The sequence below is a fragment of the Triturus cristatus genome, chromosome 1_2, assembly GCF_964204655.1.
Source record: "Triturus cristatus chromosome 1_2, aTriCri1.1, whole genome shotgun sequence".
In the NCBI taxonomy this organism is placed as follows: domain Eukaryota; kingdom Metazoa; phylum Chordata; class Amphibia; order Caudata; family Salamandridae; genus Triturus; species Triturus cristatus.
In genome coordinates this window covers 84,330,468-84,353,612 of record NC_140580.1, presented here as the reverse complement: position 1 = coordinate 84,353,612, position 23,145 = coordinate 84,330,468, and the positions used below count along the sequence as shown (strand labels likewise).

The window sequence follows — 23,145 nt, the reverse complement described above, 5'->3', positions numbered from 1 at the left end:
GCGCGATGATGTGTGCGGCGTGCATGTACCTAGTGTGGAAGTGCCACTTCTAGAAGTGGGCACTTCTGTGTGCAGTGTGTCTGTCGCGTGATTGGCTGGTCGTGTCATGTGACGGGCTAGGGATTCCCCAGTGTCAGGATGAGTCACCCAGTGGTGAATGGGGAGATCAGCAGCTAGATGGGTGGGAGGAGTCCACCTGGGTCCTGAATAGGACAGGGTTTTCCAAACACAATGCTGGCCCCGCCCCCTGTGGTGCGACTGACGACCCTAGCCCTTCCAGTGAATAGAATGAGGGGCTGAGCACATCAAGGGTGCTCCCCAACCAGCTGCGACTGGTTTTCCCCCTCACCCTGAACCCAGACAAAGGGATTTGGTGTATAAAAAGGGGCTGTGTCCCCTTACAAAATGTTCTCGTTCTGTACTTGAATCTGCCAGGGGCGTGCTGCTGCTGGGGCCCAGGGGAAGGCTTGCCTCCCTGGGCCCTGCCCAGCCCCTGGATGCCCTGGACGCCGGAGGACTTCTGGGACCATTCTTTTTGCCATTGTCCCTTACTTTCTAAAGGCCTCTTTGCTGGGAGCTTTGCTGCTCCATTTCTTTATGCCAGGACATCTGGGACCGTTTTCTCCCCTTTGACTTTGCCAAGGCTTGTTACAGCCTACCAAGCGCCTGGGAGCGCGTGGGCCTCGCAGCATGGCGCTGCACAACGAGCAAGAGAGAGGGAATCCCCAGCGTAGGGATTCCCCCATGATGCGTGCTTTCGCGGGTGCCCACCCCGCTTATTTGGTCCCTTAATTTGCGGGTGCCTACCCCGCAGTAAATTGTAATTTACGGGTGCCACCCCGCTTTATATCTGTGTTTCGCGCGGGTGCCCACCCCGCTTGTGGACTGTTTCTATACCGAGGGAGCCTACCCCTCATATTGCCGACATCGTGAGATCACCGCTGCGGCCCAGCAGGAAGTCAGGCACGGGTTGCCTGGGACGTGGGCGGGGCCTGGTGAGCACGACCCGGAAGTGACTGGGGCTCCCGTTTGCTGTGGGAGCCCCGCGTGTTGCTGGCGTCCGGCGGGAGCCACCCCGCCTTGATGGATGCCCCGGGTGAAGGAAGCAGTGCTGCTGCGAGAGGCGGGAGCCCACCCCGCTCTCGCGACAGAGGAGAAGTGCGGCCGCCGCCAGCGAGGCTCTCGGAGGTGAGAGAGCCCCGCCCGTTGCACCGGTGAAGCCGCGACTAGAGTGATGGCAGCTGAATCCTCGGCGAGGCTCTCCTGAGCAAGAGAGAGCCCCGCCTTCTGCCTGCTGTGTCCCGAGGAGTCCAAGGGACCGGGTGAGAAGAATGCAGGTGAGAAGGGGGGCTCCCTGCGTGCCTCTTCAAGGCCCGAGCGCCAGTGCGCCCCAGTGGGGGCATGATCTGGATGAAGCTCTCGTGGGCCCCAAGGGTGGGAGGTGAGAGCCGTGTCGATCTTCAGAGCGGCCCCGTCTGGCAGCGGGCCGCTCCAACGCTGGGCAGCAGTATTCCAGAGCCTCGTGGCTCCAGAGGGGCATAGCTGGTTACAGAGCCCAAGGGGGCTCCCGCATACTGGCACACAATTATTTCGCTCCAGGGGGACATGTTATTTTCTGAGCCAGGGGGCTCCAGCGTTTTTGATAATGTGTTCAGGGGCCGGTGAGAGCCCCTGCCTACTATGTGCCTTCCCCAGCTGCGCAGCACTTAGTGCCAGCTGCAGCGTTTAGGCCCTGCCCTGTCCCCAGCTGCCCAGCAAGTAGTGGGCAGCTGCTACGTTTAGGTTCTGGCGCAACCTGGACTCTGATGTGATTTGGGTGCTAGGAAATGTACTGTATATAGCATGTCTTGCGCACCCTGTGTCTTATACCTCTAAATGTGGTCTTTTCTGCCTAGGAGGTTGTTTTACCTGCGTAGGTTGATGGTAGGGAGAATGTACTTCCCTGTGCGATGTGCGCCCCTAGTATAGTTATACTTAGGTGGTTAGGTCTAATGCGTTAGACCAATGAGAATTGCATAATGTGATTTATGCCCCTGTGATAGATGCAGGATAGGTTTTATACCTGATGCTAGTGTGATGACGCTGAGGTCATTAGTGCGCCAGTAGAGACTGGTTGTGCTCTACAGTTACTTTGGGTTATGTTCTACGTTTACTATTGGTGATTTGTGCTATGTTCTAAGTGCTAATTCCTGACAGTGGTCCATGTGGCCCTGTCCCCTGTATATATAATCCCTTGTAAATTCTGCCCGTGCCTGTTGGCACATTGTAGAGTGTGTGTTTTTATCTAATGTGTTGTGTATAATACAAAGGCTATTTTTATAGAATACCTTGTGTGGAGTTTCCTTTGTGGTGGGCCTTGGGTGTTGTTGCTGGGTGCGCGCGCAAACGCTTTACACATCGCCTCAGGGATAAGCCTGTCTGCTCGTGCCAAGCTACCAAGGGGGTGAGCAGGGGTTATCTTTGGCGTGTAACTCCCCAGCCCTGACTAGAGTGGTGGTTTCTGCCTGGCTTTGGCGCAAGCCTTAGCCAACCAGAAATCCCATTTCTAACAGGGAGGTTATTAAATTAATAAAAAGAAAAAGAAAATAATGTTATGTGGGTGTAACCCAGACGTTCTGCATTCAGATATCGGCCTATGCGTGAATCCGCACCCTAAAAGATATCTAGGATTAAATTATCATCACCGACTGAGGATCTATATGATCTCAATTTCTCTCAGTTGCTTTTAAAAATACAATATCTATTCTCATGCTGGAATTCTCTCCACATGACCATTTTGGGGAAGGTCTCCTTGATTAAGATGTTTATTCTTCCACTGTTTAACTTTTTATTTGTATCTATCCCATGTGGTTTAACTGCATCCTTTAAAAAAAAAATTAGAGTCCATGTTTACGTCCATCAACTGGTGAAAACAAATTGCAAGAATTGCACTAAGCACTTTACATGAGGACCTGGAGAAAGGTGGGTTGGCGCTCCCGAACCTTAGGGATTATTGTTTTGCTTACTTTGCACAGTATGGGGCAGATTTATGAGCCCCTTGCGCCACTTTTGCGTCACTTTTCCCATGTTAAAAGTGACGCAAAAGTGGCGCAAGGGGCTCATAAATCTGCCCCTATATGTCTAGGTTTAAAGTAAAGTCCGACACGGGAATATTTTTTAGTATTTTATTGCAGCTGATCTGTGCAGAACATCAGATAGGTAATGTGTTAAAAATGGTGAAAGCACTCAAAATAGTCGGATAAAAGAGCATGCAGTGGTATCTTTGAAAATGCAGAGATTTTTTTCTAAAATACGCTATTACCCATATTAATGCCACAACAACTCTGTCGGAACTTGTTATAAAATCAGGGAATAAAATACTGCCGAAAATAGTCAAAAAATAGACAAAAGCAGGGTTTAAGAAAATATCACACTTCATTCTGACAGAAAGAGGGCACACTATTTCTGAAATTCACGAGCTAATGCAAAACAATTTTTTTGTTCTTACTTAACTATAGCACGCTAAGAGGAGCCAATTGCCATTGGATGTTATTTTTCAGCAAAAGACTGTTATATAGAACCTCACAATTTTTCTCACAAGTTAACCCTACTGGGCTCATATCCAACTGGGCTCATATCATCTATCAGTGCCCTCTTATCCAGGGGTTCTGGAATTATTCATTCCTGTACTTGGAGACTGAACTGCAAGTCAGACAGGTATCTAGCACTTGGTTGAAAGTTTTGGGATATGATCCATCTCTCGGCCTAATTATCAAATGCGGCGAAATTAGTTTATATCACAATGGTAGTGGCCAGATCCCTCTTGCTCCAAAAATAGCAATCACAACAGGTTCTAACAATACGTAATTTTTTACGATAAATGAAGCAAGTTAGAAACAGTGAACAGTTATATGAAATGCACAATGGAGGGATTTAGAAGTTTGAAAAATTATGGGAACATTATTTTGAGTAAAAACAAGGGTTAGAGCTGATGATTCGACTGTTATATTGCTATTTGGCACATCTTGCTCCACATTCACTTTAGGTACTTGACATCGCCTAGCTCAGGAGGCAGCTGCATCATTTATTCCATGTTTTTATCTTAGTTTTTTTTTAGCTACTACCATTCCTCTTCATAACTTTGGCTGTATTTTTATTTTTCGATTATGTATGCTTTATTAATGTATGACTAGTGCATGCACAATATTTATGAATCAAGTGTACTGATATATTGATAACTATATTTTGGATCTCAATAAAAATGTAAAGAAAAAAGAAAATATATTTTATATATCCTATAGAGAGAGGGAGAGCGGGTAAGAGTCCTGAGAGGCTTGACTGAGCGATGACTACTTGATAAAACAGTGAGATTGTCAGTCCTGTCTTCAAGTTAAACTATCCTTTCTCTTTATATTTTACACAAACTGCTGCATTCAAAGGAAACTCACCTGGGGGAGTAGGCAAGACACACCTTTTCCAGGCTTTGTGACTCATTTCTACACGTTTAAACCATTTATTGTCTATAATGTCCTTGTTATTAATGATGCTTATCGTTTTTGCTAAGTAAGATTGATTATACTTTATATGGTGTATGCATATAATGTGTATAATAGACTAGCTTTTCCTTCATGCTTATCCTTTTTTCCCTACATGCGTCTATCATTTTTATCTTGTAAATGTATGCGTTTGTCATCAATGTTTTCTGTATGTGTATGACCATCCTTTTCATTTTATAAGACTTTACGTTCTCTTTTGACTAATTACCATTACTATGATTATCCTTGGTCTATCGTATACTTTTTATTGTGCATGATTTCCCTTCATATAACTTATGATTGTTTTTTTTAGGTCTGAATTGTCTCTTTTAAATTTAAGGGATTGCACACATAGCATATAAAATCAATCATTGATTACCTTGATTAGTTTGATTACAAAAAAAATATTCAAATTAAATCATTCTGCATCATAACTATCTATATATGTTCATTCTTGGTTTCATACATTTTCCTAATGAAAGAGACAAATTAATATATAAACACTAAAGAGTTTGACCGAGATTAAGAAGAATCGTGTGAATAGCAGGGCACAGTTATCAATTGTAGAATGACTGACTGGATGAATGAATGATTTAAGTCATGTCTAACTCTTAAATATTCTATTCTCTCATTACTTGCCACAATAGGTTGTGCTAATGCTCTGACGCTCTCCGTTTTCTGGTGATTTTTCCACAGTTTTTTTCTCTCATTCAAGGCCCCAAACCTTTCTGAACACTGTAAACTGAGTTCCATTTTTTGTTTCTGTGACAGCGGTGTTCACTTTTGCTTAGATTAAAAGTAAAATGTTTCTAAACCATTCAAGGCAGAAATGGGAGTGAGAAAAGTCTTATTCTTTGGGCCTAAATGGGACCTTAGAGCTAGTACGACGAGCAATTAGGTGGTCAGAGTCTCTGTTTCCCTGTCTGCTATGTGTGATTCCCCAACATGGTAATCAGACCCTTAGCGCCAAGTCAGATCATTTCCCCTTGTACCGTGCTCATTTGGAATAGTGCAGAGGAACAAATAGTCCAATTCATATATGCTGGATTTTAAAATAGCACACTTTTTTTCCATGTACACTTTGCATGCATCCTGATAGCCTGGTCTTTCAAAGATCTGGTATGAAGAGCGCACACAAGAGGTGTTCATGCTATTAGAGTGGTTGAGGTATTTACCTACCAATGGCGTTTCAGAATTATTTTTACTTTCCTTAAATATGGCTCGCCACCCCTTGATGATGAGCACATCGTGCAAATATCCGTTCCTTTCCTTTTTTCCTGATTCATTTATTTCTATATTGGTTTCAGTGTGGGTCAATTGTCACCATCTAACATTTTGTGAAACGTCTATCAACTAATTTCAAGAAATATATATGGTACCTAATGGTCACAGCTTCAATCGATGGCAGGTTTCACTCATCTTGGTAAAGATTCTCCTCAGGCATCATCCAGTCTGGGTGAACATCCGCCATCCCCTTCTCTTGCTGCAAGCTCCTTAGACCATTAAGTCCCAATCCGATTGAGAAGCACACCATACCAGAGGATCCACTGCATGCTTCATAGGGGTTATAATTAGGAATTGATGACAATCCCACTGCCTTTACTGAGCTGTCTTTGACCAATGAGCATTCTCTTGCCCAGGCAGTGTTCAGCCCCACTGCCTACACAATAGTTGTTCCTTGAAATCCAGGCATGCTAGTGCAATTAGTTGGTGATGTCCCAATGTTACACCTGTTCACAACGTTTGGACATCATTAATTACATACAAGCACCTGCCGAGTACAATCCCAAAATCTCACAGAGATTTTCAGAAGTCATTCACTGTTTTCAAAACTTTCCAGAAGGTGATTTCACAAGGACTTATCATCCTGCCTAGTATTTTAAGGTCAAATTTCAAAAGCCAATTCCACTGGAAGGAAATGTTGTCTTTACTGTATTAGTACATCTGTGATTTGTCACTCCCCCTTATAGGCAACTCCTCTTGTGGCGGAATCCTGTCTCAGCCCTCAGGGACTTTTGCCAGCCCCAATTATCCATTCAGTTACCCCAACAATGTACAGTGCAACTGGCAGATAGAAGCAAACAGCAACTTGTGTATCAAGGTCATCATCTCCAAACTAAGGTAGGTAACACTCAAAAGTATACTAGAAACCTTCACTGTTAACTAATGTAACTTTAACCCATGGTTAGGAAAGAAGGACAAAGGGGAAGAAGGCAAAGAAGAAATAAAGGACAGAAGGGAAAGAAAAAGGACATAAAGAAAGATGGAAGGAAAACAGAGTCACAGTATAAGCTATTGGATACTAAAACCCAAAGTACAACCCAATTTTGTTTAAATAAAACTGTTACACATGATAAGGTTTGGTTTTCTGCCTGGGCAAAGTTTATTAAAGAACCATTGGTGAAACCAAGTCCAGGAACACAATATGGTATGCTGTGAAATAAGAAATAGGAGCAGCCCATTTCAAAAGGAATTTACAACCACATTGGAAGGAGACAGAAACTGATAAAGCTGGAATGTGCCCTGTGGTCACTTCAGATGCGTTCTACTATCACATCAGGCAGCAAGGGCATTACAGGGAACTAAACTACCCAGTTTGCATTTGTGCTCCTATTAGTAAGTGTATTATGCATATTATTTTAGTAAAATCATAAGGTCTTGGCTAAAGCCAGACCCAATCAGTCTTGGTCCTTCTGCCGCAGGCACAGTCCAACCCAAACCGGCCGTGACTACGAATCATCTTTACACTTTAGCAATTTTTGCATTTAGCTTGACCTGGTTTTTCTATAGTGTTATTGTTGGGGAAGCTGAAAAAAAATCAGCTAAAATCAGCTAAAGGCAAAAATGTTTTATTGGTCTCAAAAAGCACAGATTACCAAGCCGTCTCTGGCACTGAAAGAAAATACTTGTGTGTGGATGTGCTACTTGTGAAAGGGCAGCATGCTGTAATTCACAGTGAAAACATTAAGTGCAAGAGGTGGGCTATTTCATTGCCCCCCCCTCTCAATGATGCATGCTGGAGTGGGGAGAAGAAAAATGTGAATGATACTAGAAGTATAGATGGTTAGGTAGATATATAGATGGGTGGATGGATAGATGGATGGATAGATGGATGGATACATAGATGGATAGATAGATGGATTAATAGATGGATAAATAAATGGATAGATAGATGGATAGATAAATAGAGTTACAAAGATAGATATATTTTGCAAAGATAGAGTTTGCCAGGATAGATATAGTTGCAACAATAGATAGATAGATAAATAGATGGATAGATAGATAGATAGATAGATAGATAGATAGATAGATAGATAGATAGATAGATAGATAGATAGATAGATAGATAGATAGATAGAAGTTGCAAAGAAAGACAGTTATAGATACACATGTGGTTAGACAGAGAAATAGATAGACAGGTAGCTAGACAGACTGGTAGACAGGGTGGTAAATAGAAAGATAGGGTAGATATATAGAAAGACAGACATTAAGACAGGTAGGTAGACATGTTGATAATTAGGTAGACAGACCAACAGGCAGTTAGATAGCTAGAAAGGTAGATAGGTAGGCAGACTGGTAGATAAAATGTTTTGCAGAGAAAGATAGAGAAGAACATTGGAATAAACTGCAAAACTTCAACTAGTACAGTTACTTGTTAAGTAAGCACAACATACAAGAGCATGGCATACTTACTCAATTGGATCACAAGAATAACTGTAGTCCTCAATTATAATTCATACCAGCATGACATAAAGGATGGCAGTTCTAAATGCACTTCATTGTGTGCATACCAAAAAGAGGATAACTTTATAGAGAACAGTTTCAAATGGATGTAATCTGGTATGCTGTGAAATAGCATCAATCAGATAAAGTGCGCACCGAAAGGAATATACAACAGAATTAGCAGGAGAAAGGCACTGAAAATGCTGGAATGTATCATGTGTTCAAATCTGGGAGAAAGTAAAAACAACACCATGGGCACTCAGGGGTCCTACCTTAATTGTGGATGTGCTTCTTGTGAAAGAACAAAATGCAGTTACTCAGGAAAGTTAGCCAGTGACTGAAGCAGACTGACTCAGTGCCCCCATGCTCTATTCTTTAGTGGGTGAAAGCAAAACGATAATGACACAACAGACCAATGGTTGAAGAGAGCTGGTTGAAAGACCCTTCAAATATGCATATTACCCATATCATTTTAGTAAAAGCAAAAGCTCTTTGCTAATGCCAGACTTAAAAATGAGGGTGCTTCACAATAATCAGGTTACATTTGCTATTAATAGCAAGACCTGATGGCTTTGCTATTGCTTTTTAAATCATTAATTTGTTATGTAGCTTCATTTCCTGAGAAAGACACGAGTAGTGAATGCAAAAACGAACATTAATCTCCAGCATTAAACTGTGCTCCAACACTCATTCACTACTTACACCACTTTGCCATGATCGTGGCAAGAATCACATGTACCAGCATGTAATCACCCCTTGCAACTTCAAAAACAGTGTATCCTACTTGCTTCCTTGAAGCAACCCAAGACCCCTTTGTGTCTCCAGTAGGGTTGGATTGGCAATAGGACAATCATGCAGTACCCAATGGGCTGGTCTGACAGGTGAGGGTGTGGGACAGTTTTTTGGCTGTTTATTGGCCTGTTTATGGTCTATTGGGCTGTTTTTTCCTGTTGATTTCCCTGATAGTAAAACAAACATTGCCGGCCACAAGCTCAAATCCATGCAGTCTACTATACCTTACAAAACAATTTACAAGTTGAAAACTTCCCCAGTTTACAAACATGGGCCACTTTTTCAGCTTTCCAATTCAATAATGAGGCCACTTTTATTTTGGTGCCCGGGCCTGTTTTCTGTCCCAGTGCCAACCTGGGCTCCAGAGTGCTCAGTATGCTCTACAGTAGGTCTTTGGATCTGTACAAGACTCAACATGGATGTGAGGATAAGCTGATGGAAATTATGTCTAAACCCAGATTTCCACAAAGAAGAGTCAATGGTCCTCATTGCTTCTTCCCCGGCACTGGTCACACTCGTACAAGCTACAAATCTATCATATTCAAATTGTCAACCACATATGTTTCCATGAGTGTAATGGTAAGTTTCTTTTCTTTCCACAGCTTAGAAGTGTCTTCCAACTGTATCTATGATTCCATTTCCGTGTATGATGGGCTCTTCAATACATCACCACTCCTGGGGAAGATCTGCATCAACTCATCATACAACTTCGTGTCTACCTCCAACACCATGAAAGTTGTGTTCAGAAGCGATGTGAGCGTCACAAGCTCTGGGTTCCAGGCCAGCTATTATACATACCGATGTGGCACCAATGACACATGTAGGTTCAGCTTCAGACGAAGAGCTGTTGAATAATTCTGTTAACTGTCCCCAATTTATCATCAAAATAATTAACCTCAATTTGTGGAAGCATAAGAACACTTGGTTTCTCAATGAGTCTCTCATCTATGGAAATCTATCAGTTCTCTAGGAAGACAGACTGGTCGGATTTTCAGGCTCTGCAAAATTCAAGGTGCCCGATGTGTGCAGTGTAATCTTGCTCCTGCTGAAGGGAACTATGTGCAACTAGCGGGTTTTAGATTTAAATCTCAGCAGTGGCAAATCAGCATTTTGAAGTCTTGCTAAACAAAGCTGTAGCTTCAAAATGTAAACTCGAAAGGGTGGGTTCTAAAATGTATCATGCACCATTTATCATTGCAAGTTAAATGTAGCACCATCCTTGAAGGACTGTCATGTGTTGTATGCTCCTCTCAGTGTGCGCAAACCGCTGGCACCTCTGTACTTTCCCCCGGTTCTGTACAGATACAGGCAGGGGAATGAATGATGGTGAGCAGGTGTTTTGCCAGTTTCCCATGGGTAATCAATGTACCCAATATCTGAAGTCTCTTGTAAGTGTTCAGAACATTTAGACACATTCGCCATTTATGGTGATTTTATGAAAGCATTGAATGTAGCACACCATTCAAGTACACTATCTTAAAGCGGATTGTTCTTGAATAAATCAACACAAAAGATATTCTGTTAAATGATGTTATAATGTAAAATTACAGGTTTCATTTAAAGAACAGTGCAACAGTTTGGCTATCCCTTTTCTTTCTTCTACCTGCTGGTTTTCCTTGCAAAAACATGTCATGGCTATTCTAAAAGTATTTGGAGGGACTTCATTAGGACAGAGGTTCAATTATGAAGTCAGTGCAATTTTTGGGAGAAATGGAAAGAGGTACAATACTGATCTTTGCTCCCTGGACTTACTAAAACATGATCAAGACATTCTCACTTTAGAATGTGAAACCTTTTGTATTAGTGCATATCCTAAACAATATTTGATTGGAATTTGGCCCATAATCCTTGTAAATCGGAATATAATTTTAAAAGATTCAGTATCACTAACAAATTAACCACTTAACTGCCGAAGCTCCATTGAGCTGAGCCCTTTTTAGGTCTAGCCTTGGCAGCGCATGCGCTGCATGTGCTGTCTCAGCGCGACCTAACGTAATCTCTATATGTTGGCAAGCAGCCGGTAGTTTATCCTGCTGCTTGCCATTGGCTTAGTGTTGTTCTCGCATTTCTTAGCTTTGTTTTCAGTGGCTGTTGATGTCCAACTGACTTCCGTGCAGTCCGGAAGCAGAGGCCACCAACTGCAGTTTTAGTCCGCACTGTTCGGACGTTTTTGTTTGTCTTGCGCAGCGCTGCCTGACCTAAACATGGCAGCGGCACATGCGCAAGCAGCTGGTGTGTGCGAGGGGTGGGCAGCGCATGCTGCTTGTTTATTAATGGTTTTAGTCAGCTTTTCAGGCTGGGCTGAACTGACGCGTTAAGCGTGCCTGCTCAGAGCGCACAGCTGGCCGCCTGGATTCACCTCGCAGCCAATGTAGAGCAGTTCTACGCCCTGTTGGAGTTGTCCCCACGGTGGTCTGCTCGGGCTCCCGTGCAATTCAAGCAGTACCCTTTTCGTCTCCATAACTATTGTGAATACTGGCGATAGGTGATAATAACATCTGCTTTTCCAGAATGCTCCAAGAAAGAGACTGCAATGTTTGTGACGCAAGGTACGCAAAGGCCTGTTATTGCTACTGCGCTCTTGTGTGTGTGTAAAGCACTGGCCACGTTTCGGCTTCTGATGCCCACCTTACTGAAACGCTCGTCATCTGCAGTTCGTTGCTCTTTTTATAGTGCAGGATTTTATTTTCCGGTCTCTGTATGAGAGGTGACGCGTGGGATACAAATTGTAACTTCTATATAAAAGCCCCGTGTCTGTTTGTCACAGTGTTTTCAAATCCTTTTAGATGTGTTAAAAGATTTTCTCCCTGGTCTGAAAGGTCAGCTGCTGTTAGTTGTGCACTGGCAGAATGCTAATGCAGTCCTTACTCAAATCACCTGCTCCAACCCTTATTAAATTGATGGTCTGGTGTTGTAACTTAATTCTGTCGTCATCCAGAGGCAGGGCACAGCTGCACACAGTTTAGGATTAGATGGTAGAGAGGCAAAGTTCACGCAGTATCGGCATCTCAGTGTCGTATTCCCCACTAAATTAGCCGTTTATAACTTTAGCATGCCAGTAAGTGTTGTGGGCAGGCATGCACTATTGTGGGAGAGGTGAGGGGAAGGGAATGGGCATGGGGAGATTAAGAGTGGCACAGCGTGCGCCAAAAAAAGAGCGGGCATCGAAGCTGTGGTATGCCAAACATTCACTCAGCGTCGGCCTCTGGTCTCAAAGCTAGGAGTCTCCAGGTTGGCATCTCAAAAATGAAAACGCTCCTCAGACTTTAATCCTAATACCGGAGGGTCGCGAAATGCCCTTTACATGCAAATGGGTATTAGCCGCCTGCAAGAGAAGCCTGGACTGCCACTGAACTCCACGCTTGTAAATAAACATCAAGTAAGTTGGGAAAATTAAAGAGGTGCATTTCTTTTACAGACGTTTAATGTCTTAATCAGCTGTTTTTCTTATGTTATTTTATTTAATGTGTCTTATGTTATTTTATTTAATGTGTATGGCTGCTCTGTTTGTGTTCAGGGATGTGGTCTTTTAAAAGCATGCTGTTGAACTTTAAAAAAAAAAAATATTGCATATAAGCAGCACAACTTCTGTGAACCCCCAGCACCAGAGCCCCTTTGAGACCCCATCCAGGTTTAGGCTGTGGAAACAAATAGGCCCTGGCACCAAGGTTCAGACTGGCCATACCGGGCATGGGACGAGAGGCTGGAGGGGTGGGAGGCTTTTTTTTTTTATCTGGTGACCGGTTTTGTGGCAGTGCTGCAAAATCAGCCGCCAGTAACAAAACAAACATTTGCAATGCAATAGGTCTCACATTTGTGACATTTTAAGCTATTGGCATTGTAAATGACAATGCCTTTTATTTATCTGTTTTCAAAACCAACACATAGATAAAAGGTTTGTCATTTACAATGCCAGTAGCTCAAAGTCTCGCAAATGCGAGACCTATTGCATTGCAAATGCGTGTTTATGTTTGGGGCACTTAAGCATTCATAACCTTTTTTTGCATAGATGGTCTCCAGGACAAATTTACATCCTCCTTAACCCTCATGATAAAGATTCTAAACATACCCAGATCTGAGAAATTGGATTTTTTTTTGGAGTGGGTGTATACCCATGTCAAGGAAAAATAACTAACTTGTCAGGGTAAACCCCAAAGTCACTAATTTAACCTGTGCTCAACCACCTGGTACCGATGACACAGAGCAGACAGGCATAACCTAGGGCTATGTGTAAAGTATTTATGCAGTACCAAAACAGTAATAAAGTCAAAACACCAAAAAATATAAATCTTAGAAGGAAATAGAAAAGTGGAATCAAAATGATAAAAATCAATTAGGAGTAAACGGACAAATTAATTTTTAAAGTTTAAGTGCAAGCAGCATCAAAAATCGATATTTGCCAGTGATAGCCTATGGTCATAGTAAACTAAACCTAGGCGCACTTTGAGGATGACTAGGATGGATCCCAAGGTTAGATACACCAAGTGGAACAGCCCAGTCAAGGATTTTACCTACGGACTTGGACTGCAAAATGGAAGTTATAATCGCTCAGTGGGGCAAGCAGCAGGCCGTATCTAGGAAAGTCTCACCAAAGTTGGATAGGCATTGAGTGAGGTCCTGGTGAAGCCATTGATTTTGGAAGCTCTGAGCTGGAAAAGTCAAATGTCCTGCTCAGGGCAGTGGTTGCATCAGTCAGATACTTTCAGCACCATCGCCTGATCAAGGATTCTACGTTGGGATTCGATTTTTGAAATAGAAATCAGATTTTTGCAGTGGGAGAAGGTGGAAGGCTGCATCTGAAGAGGGATTCATGGGGTTGGATAATTTCTCACCGAAATGGATTTGTTCCTGCAGAGAACCTCCAAGCAGGGAAAACCTCTTTTTTCAGCCCAGCAAAGACTCACTTTCACTGGAATGCCACTGGTGGTTGGCCCCAGTCAGTCCACCAGTGAATGGCAAGTCAAAAGTACCAACATTTGTAAGTGGTTAGCCCCCTTTTCCTCAACTCTACACCTAATGTTGCCAGCACTTGGGGGGAGTTCTTAGGACGTTAAGGCTTGATTCACCAAAGGCCTTCTGAAAGGTCCTGTTAGTTCCTGTAAGTGTTATCTTAATGAGGTGATTTGCTCCTGAAACTATGCATAGCAAGCTTCTACTCCATAGGCAGAGCATTTTCCTACAATTGATGATTTCACCATTGCTCCAACAAGTAATAGTATTAGTAAGCTGGAAATCTGCATGGGTCACAGAAGCATCTCTCTATGAGTGACCCATTGTTTACTGGGATAATTATAGCATCTGATAAAGTTGAGCACTGCAGGGGGCAGAATTTATTGGGTTTGGTAAATAGCACCCATTGCACGTTTTGTCCCCTGTAATAGGGGATATCATGTGATTGTTGTATATACCACACCAACATCTGCATGTCCTTGTAATTACCAGGTATTTTCACCATGTTAAATTCGAACAGGTTTGACCTGCTGAAATTGAACTAGGTTTAGCTGGTGCAATAAGCGTCACGCCACTTGTAATTCTGACACACAGGGATCGCAATGATCGAGCCCCTCTTTACTAGGGCCTTAAAGGACTTAATATTTTATCACTGGTTTTGCAGGAAATTACACTTGTCTGTCACACACTCACTCATATGTTCATTCATCCAAACTCTTTCATCCATGTATTAATTCACTCATCTGTTCCTTCATACACTCACCTACCCATCCTTTAACTCAGTCTTGCATTCATCAGTCTGCAGAACCACCCATACAAAATCAATTAATGAAGACACCCGGAACTGCTGGCTCTGTCAATGCAGGTTTTAGTTACCTCCATACCTTAAAGAACTTAGAATTGGTGCACACTGTGACCTTATCTGCTCCAAGCCCACAGACCTTATGAGGCACCTGTCCAATCATGGATCTCATAATTTTCCTGTAACCGTTCTGCTTCAGGATCTCTGTTAACCTTACTGAGCAAGACAATGACAGTGGTAACCTATTATGATACACCTTTGCACTGAGAGCTCATTTATCTCTCTACCATTAATTGCACTATAACTGCTGTTGTTCCTTGTGTCTATGTGGCATGCTAAAACCTCAATTTTTCCTATATACAGTGTCTCTCACGTGTTCTGCTGATTTTATGCAAGCTGCGATTCCAATGGCCTATCTGCGGTCGCTGGGTTATTCTCCAGGGGATGTGTCTTTGAATTACCCCAACTGTTTGCCTCAGGTCACATACGATCATGTGATATTCAACATCTCGTACAGCAGCTGTGGAACAGTTAAACAGGTGAGACCAGAAACGTCTGTCTACATGGGAGACGGTGAGACGCGCTGACATGGAATGCTCGATACTAGCAGACTTTGCTGAGTGTGAGATGATGCCCTTAAAAACCTGTGATATATGGTGTGAATAATGTAATTTTTCCTGTGTGCAGTATGTTTTGAGGAGTACATGTGGTTTTTTGTTATCACAAATAAGCCACTTTCCAGATCTTTTTGTTCTCTCTCATGAAAGTCTTCATGTGCTCAAGCATTATTTGTATATTCACTATTACACTGACAGGGTATGATGCTTGAAAAGAATGGTCGCAAAATGTAGTCACAATTTGCACCCAGACTCAAATGCTAGAAATACAATGTTGGCAATATTCTGTTGGTTGTTGAATGAGTCCTGTGGGAACAATATTCATCCACCAGGACCTCTTTTGCTTGTCCCAAATTACTATTACTGGAAGCATGTGAGCTAACCACCACCCAAGCAGGGCAAAGGGGAATAGGAGAAGCAGAGAGAGAGTGTCTGGTCATTGTCTGATATTCTATGCTTGGGAATTTTGTTGCCAACAGTTCATCATCATTTGCCTGCATGAGTCAGAATTTCTGAGAATCAGAAACATATAATGTTATCTTTAAATATTTCTTCCTAATCCCTACTTTATTTATCTACTTGTGAGCAAGACTATCCTAAACCCTTTGCCTGTTTCTTTTGACCTTACATTGAATGGTCCCACTACTAGGTATGGCTCAACAGGAGTTTTCACAATTCTTAGCATTGCAAGATATAGGAAGGGCAAAAGTGACCTCTCTCTCCAATCTTTACTGTGTACAATTTAAAGTAGGAAAAAATGAGGCGAGCATATCCAGTCCAAGTGAAAATAAAATAGCTACTGGCAGTAATAGTTTGGAGTGGATGCTATGAATACGAAATTGCTCAGAGTTGTAATTTCGGTCTCTCTAAAGTAACAAAAGAAGACAACAAGTCAGAAATGCAACTGAATATTAGCTTGAAACTTGACAACTAAAGTCAGTGAGAGAACTAGACTTGAAGTAGCAGTAACTAAGGGTTCTCAATAGACAGGCATGCTCAAAGAAACTAGCCTCTGGTATCATCAAGCGAGACCCTGCAAAACTGGCAAAAACACTGGCCTTATAAGTGGTAAAACATTGACAACTGCAGGGCCTGCCTTACCTGAATGCTCAATTTTAAACCCTCCTCCTTTGAATTTTGTAGTATAGTAATTAAATAAATGATATCTCGCACATAGTGAGAGAACAAGTGAGTGTCTGACACCCCCACTGGCACTTGGATAAACTAAGTGTGGTGGGAATGATGATGTACACAACTAAAGCAGGGTGAACCAACAAGGACCTTTTGCAGCGCAATACGACACAAGTCCTAATTAGTCAGATCGCAAAATCTCCTGCCACAGGGGGTCACACAACTACCTCCAGAATGAATATTAATTAGGCAGGTTACTCTTAGCAACCCCTTGTGGGTACCAGGACTCTTCAGTCATCTCTGTCTTTGACTTTTCTTCCATCTGACTCTTTGCAGTCATCGTCAAGGTCTCAGCGCCAGGTGTTTCTTCGTCTTCCTCTTTTCCTTTTCTTCTGAGGGCTCCAGGTCAGGACTTGCATGATTGTATTTGACATGGGCTTATGGAGGGTATGACCTACCCATCCCGAGCGTCTTTTCAAGATTTCTTCATTGCTAGAGATTAGGGATGTCTACTGCCATATGTCATTGTTGCTCATGATGTTGTCCAGCAGATTTGGAGGATTTTCCTCAGATAGGTGTTGATGAAGGTCTGGTCTTTGTTGGTGGTGATCACTGTTGTTCACCAAGTTGTTGTTCCGCAGAGAATGAGCGATTTTACGTTGGGGTTAAAAAGCCTGAACTTGGTTTTCAGTGTTAGGTCCTTGGAGCTCCAGATCTTCTTTTACGTCAATGTCTGTGCAGCTCTGTTTGTCTCTGACACTGCCCAGGTAGGTGAAGGCCTCAACCTATTCCAGTAATACCGCATGCAAGAGTGACTGCAGCTGTGCTGGCCACGTTAGCCTTCGGGATCTTGGTTTTTCCTCTGTGGATGTTGAGGCCAAGTTGTGCTGATGTGGCTGCCACTATGTTGGTCTTAATCTTCTGATGGGTATTGGAGAGTATGGCCAGGCCGTCTGCTGAGTCCAGATTAACGAGCTGTGTATAAGGTGTCCACTGGATTCTATTTCTTCTCCCTGCTGGGGATTTCTTCCTGATCCAGTTTATGGCCATCAGGAAGAAAAACGTGAGAGCAAGCAACGCTGGCAGACGCTGGTCCTCACTATCATGCAGGTCTTTCACTCGGAAGAGTTCCTTATGATTCTTAAGAGTTTGCCTGACACACCTTAGTGATGGGATAGTTTGCAAAGGGTCTCTCTGTCCACTTAGTTGAATGCCGTCTCATAGTAGATGAAGTTAGCAAAGAGGGGGGAGCTCCATTCTATTGACTGCTCGGTGATGATGCGGTCCAGTATCAAAGATGCAAATAAAACAACATCCTTTACATCAGCTAATCTGACAGATATTCTAGAAAAAATCTAGTTGGAGGATAAACACACAAACTAGACTCAAGATCTTCGTAAATGGCTTGTTGGATTAAAGATAAATTAGAGGCTATGGATGTAAAACTGGGAGAATTTCCAACCGAGGTGGCCAGAGCTGAAAATGGTATTTTACAAGCAGAATGTGTGGTAAGGAAAAAGGAATTGGATTCTGCCTAGAGAAAACTGCAGATGAAAACAGAAGATCTGAAAAATAGATCATGCAGGGCTAACCCTTCATTTTATTGGCATTTCCAAAGGAAGAGAGTCTAACTCAAACCTGGAGGAATTTATTTTGACACTGCCAAAGAATACTGCAAGATTACGAAAAAAAAGTCATCTGAGGCCAGAGAATCCTACTGCAGAAGACTCAGAAACAAGGACTAAATAGAATAGTTAGTGCTAGTTCTAAGGCTTCAAAGTTAAGGAAAAAGTCCTTGATAGATTCTATGTTGCTAAAACACCCTCAGAATTTGTGTTCCAAATATTTCTGTACCTCAGAGTTAGTGCAGATATTAAGAAGAAAGGATTAATTCTTCATTATAAAACAGCAGAGGCACAAGGCAAGAGATCACAACAATATAACCTAGGGACTTTATGGGAGGTTGGGTTTTACATTTTTAAAGATGTATCAGAAGTCCAAGATTTTTTAAGAGGAATGCTGTGCTGTGACAGAATGGTGAGAGTGGAATGCCTTGAGCTTATTTGCGGAAGGTGCAATGAGAAAAAGGTTTATACCTTAAATGGACTATTGTTTCTATTTAAGGAGCATGAACCTGGGGGAAATGGCTTTCATGAGGATTACCCAGTGATAAGAGGGAGTGAGGACAGAAAAACAAAGCATATCAAAATATTGGCTGACTGAATAGATAGGTGTGGGTCTCACATTTGAAAATGAAGTTATTTTGTTACTGGTCATGAAGAGAAGAGAGTAGGCCTGGGCGAAAATTTCGTTCCGTTCGCGGAAATTGCGATAATTTGACATTTTCGCGTTCCGCGGAAAGCGCGAAAATGTCAAAATTTCCGCATTCCGCAGCTTGGCGATAATTTGTTTCTTGCTCGCGCTGTAAAATAATACATTCTCGCGCGCGCGCGATCGCCTTACCTGAATCCCTGCGTTCGCCGACAAGTTTTCTTGATCCGGTCGCGTTCTCCATGAGATGTTGTATTGTTTTTAGCCATTTGCGCTGTCTCGCGACAGTTCGCGCCCGCAGTGACATCATGCGTCGCGCGATCACGTCTTTCTTCTCGTGATCATGCACCGCGAGACAACTGAAAACAAGATGGCCGCGCCCGCAAGCAACCACATGGGTAAGTTGGCGAGCCGCAACCATGCAGAAAATCTCGCGAACATGCGGGAAAAAAACTTCCGCATCATCGCGATATTTCTGCGTGTTTGAGATAATTTTTAACATTTTCGCGATAATTTGCGAAAGTGGATTTCGCAAATTCCGCCCACCCCTAGAAGAGTGGTAGTAACTTTTTCTTTTATCCTTCAAATAGCATGAGCTCATTACAACTATGTTTCTTTATGTTCACTGATGGTTTTGCCGGGTGGCTGTGAGTTGTCCACTTACATAGAATCATCTTTCTGCAGCAATGCTAATGTCAATAAATTAAGGGAATCAGAGGGGGGAAAACATGCTCTTATTTTCCAGAACACTGTCTCACTATATGAGGCATTGAAGGGGATAGGGTGTGGAAAATCAGGAGGGGGGCCTTGAGCACCCTGAAGTGTGTGGGGGGGGGGGGCAGAAAAATAAAGCATTTGGTCCAAAAGGGGGACAACAATATGAGTCAAACACACAACAGAAAATGGAAAGTATAACAAAGGGATTTCAAAAATAATATCAGTTTAAATGCAATTCTAAAGAGAAGTAAGAGCATGCAACATTTGAAGGGTACTAAACAAGAGATCTGACTCAGGCAAGAAACCCATTTACTTTAAGGACATCAAGATTCTTTACAAAATATTCATTGGTGCAAGAGGGGAGATTCTTGGATGCAGGGGTCTCTGTCAGAGGAGTGTCAGTTGTATTGAGGAAAGAAGACACTGGGACAACGATCAAGAGAGAAAAGATAAAAAGGATAGATGGCTAGTCCTGGATCTCTTTAGGGGGCAACTGATATTTTTAATGGGCTATTAAGGATTAATAAGGGATAGTGCTGTGTTGTCCTATAGAAGAGGGCCTAATTAACATATGGTGGAAGCTTCACTCCAAGGTGCTGGTTATACATATATATGTTAGTTGCAATTATACAATTTTTTGTTTGATCTCTCCTTTGATTAATTTTAATGAGCCAATTACTCCACCAATCTTATCAGATCAAGTGACAATCATTATTTATTTCAAATTTGGGAGGTTAAGATCTCTCATGGAAGATCATCTTTTGCAGGAGGAGGAAACTCGTAAATCCTTTGGAGTACAGATACAAAAAAGTATTCAGTAAATTGTGGGTTTGGCATCTGAAATCAGTGTCTTGGATACCTTGAAGCACGACATTAGTACAGACATATTAATCAGCACGATTCTTTCAATAAATGACAGCAGAAGAGATTTTCATTCCAAAAACAGCTGAGACATTTTATCCATAAAAGGTATGTAGTTTACGGAATAAGCAGCTATGGCTTGGTTCATGTTATAAACCCTAAAATACCTGTTAGGGTCTTGATTGTAGTTTGCCTTTAGCTTCGATGATAAAATTCCTGGAGAAGTGTTACATAAGAGAGATTCAGTCTTTGAGTCATTAATTCTGTACCTCCAGTGAGGTATAGCATGTTATGATTTGAAGAGCTGTTTCAATATTACTTATCTATTGAGATAAAAAAGAGTTACAATATCCACATACATTATCCTCATACAGATTAATCTTAGGGCCCTCTAAGCCCCAAGAAGGAAAGTCGTGGACAAATCTGTGAGGGCTAATATAATATATTGTGCTAAATGTTCAATAAAAATAGCAACAAGAAGAGGGAACAGGGGGCAGCCTTTTAGGTGCCTCAACTAACAAATACAGTTCCTGCTCTCTGTTTATTGATTATGACTTGCTCAATAGCGCCCTGATAGAGATTGACCGTTGTCCTCCTGAGTTTCACAGAAATCATACATTTTTCTATGATTTTAATAGAAATTTACAACTCATGTCGTTGAAAGCTTTTTCCACATCTAGTAAACGTGATGCTATTATCTCCAGTAAGTCAATAAACTCAGAAAGATTATGAGTGCTGACACTCAATGTTTGAACTAGAACAGTGCCATTTTTTCCTTTTTTTGATAATTTTGCTGATTATTTTATTAAAGTGATTAGTTTATATTTTTTTAAGTTTAAAAGATTTTTATTAGACAATGAAAAGGAAAATGCAATACAGAATATCAATTAGGAAGGAGGGGGAGAGGGGGAGGGGGTAGAACAAAAAAAAAAAAAAGGGGGGGGAAGGGGATTACAAAAATGCGATATGTAAGAGAAAGTACACAACACAGCAATGAACATGGGCATTGAAAAGAAACAAAGAAATTATATCAATCATGACTAAACGTCTAATTACAAGAGCATGAAAATAGAACAGCAAGATGAAAAATTCTGAACGTGAAAAGGGTATCATGGAGGTTTGGGAACTTCTTGTTGAGCAGGCGATGGAAGGGAGGAGCGAGCAGCACAATTATCTAAATATAGCGTAATGGGGAGCCACAAGTCTGCACGTTTAGCTGCTAATTGAACAGGAAAGACAAAGGCATTATCAAGTCTATGGTTATGACAGACATTATACCACCACGCTTTGAAAGAAATATTGGATGCATTTTTCCAATTAACAGTAATCTGCTGAAAAGCAACAGCCAATAACAAATCAACAATGCGAGCAGACATATCTACATTATTCCAGCTAGTGGATAAACTGCCCAGGAAAAGGTGAGTAAGAGAAAAAGGAATACAAGTATGAAAAATAACATTGACTTGAGCCCACACCTGTAGCCAAAAATCATGTACATGTTTGCAAAGAAATATCATGTGAAGTAAGGTAGCATTGGGAGCATCACACGACCAGCATTTGTCCGGGGTAGTAGGAAATCGCTTATGGAGTGTAGAAGGAGTATGGAGTAATCTGTTGTAGATAAAAAATAGGGATTGTGTCAACGAAGCCGCTCTAGAAGTTTTACGCAATTTTGTCCAGATTTTATCCCATAAAAATATCGGCCAATCTATCCCGAGGTCATTTTCCCATTGAAGTTCAACCTTGGATTTAGGTCTGAGTGACTCAGGTGTGTGAAGGTATTTATAGATAAGAGACGCTTTAGGGGCAGTACGGAGGAGGGAGTGAAGTCGAAAAATAGGGGTATGAGAAATAGGGGGAGAAGGAGAACCCGAAAGTCGCTCATGCATCTCCAGGACAGCAGCCTTAAGTAGAAGATATTTGGAGAAAAAGGATTGGGGTAAGCCAAAGGAAGAACAGAGATCAGTAAAAGAAACAAAGGTGGAACCAGAGAAAAGCTGCGAAATCCAAATCAAACCTCCGGTTCTCCAAGATTTCCAATAAAAGGGCTTGCGACCAATTAGGAGATATTTATTATGCCAGATAGTGGAAGAAAGGAAATCAGTAACGATCATAGGAGGGCCAGGAGCAGCCGACAGTAAAAGCTTAAGAGTATACTTGTGAATGGAAGTAGGAATCAAAGAGGGTTTACGGGAAAAAGCAAGATATTCTGCGAAAGAGAACGGGGAGAGGAGAGAACGTTCAACCTTAAGCCACAGAGGGCAGGGCGAAGTGGGATCTTGTAACCAGAGGGAAGCTTGACACAATAAAAAGGCCTTCTGGTATGCAGGGAAGTCAGGAAAGTTGACACCACCTTCAGAGGCAGGACGGATGAGTCTAGCAAGAGACATTCTGGGTTTTTTGAAGTTCCATAAAAACGAGGATAGCGCTGAATTAATCTTTGTAAAGAATTTTGTTGGGATGGGGACTGGGATATTGGAAAGTATGTATAGAACAATAGGAGAAATCATCATTTTAATAGTGTCAAGACGGCCCCACCAGGAAAGGTATAAAGGATGCCACCTTGCTGTGAGATCTGCAATCTTTTGTGCGCACTTGGACATACATAAAGAAATAGTGTCTGAAATTGAGGGGGTAATGTATAGACCCAGATATTTAATGTGGGAAGGACACCAAGCAAACCGAGAGTCAATAAATTCCTGCTTGAAAGTAAATTTGGTCAGGGGAAGGATCTCACATTTATCATGATTAAGTTTATACCCAGAGA

At 42.1% G+C, this 23,145-nt stretch overlaps 1 protein-coding gene across 10 annotated transcripts in view; it reads left to right on the top strand.

Annotated features, from left to right (window-relative positions):
• Positions 1–23,145, top strand: part of LOC146866846 (scavenger receptor cysteine-rich domain-containing protein DMBT1-like) — a 1,139,300-nt gene that overhangs the window by 1,067,426 nt on the left and 48,729 nt on the right. For all 10 annotated transcript variants that reach the window (XM_085602006.1, XM_085601995.1, XM_085601984.1 and 7 more), the window contains 3 exons: positions 6,485–6,635; positions 9,632–9,849; positions 15,145–15,320. In XM_085602006.1, coding sequence (XP_085458132.1) covers positions 6,485–6,635; positions 9,632–9,849; positions 15,145–15,320 — 545 coding nt within the window. The remainder of the gene's footprint in view (positions 1–6,484; positions 6,636–9,631; positions 9,850–15,144; positions 15,321–23,145) is intronic.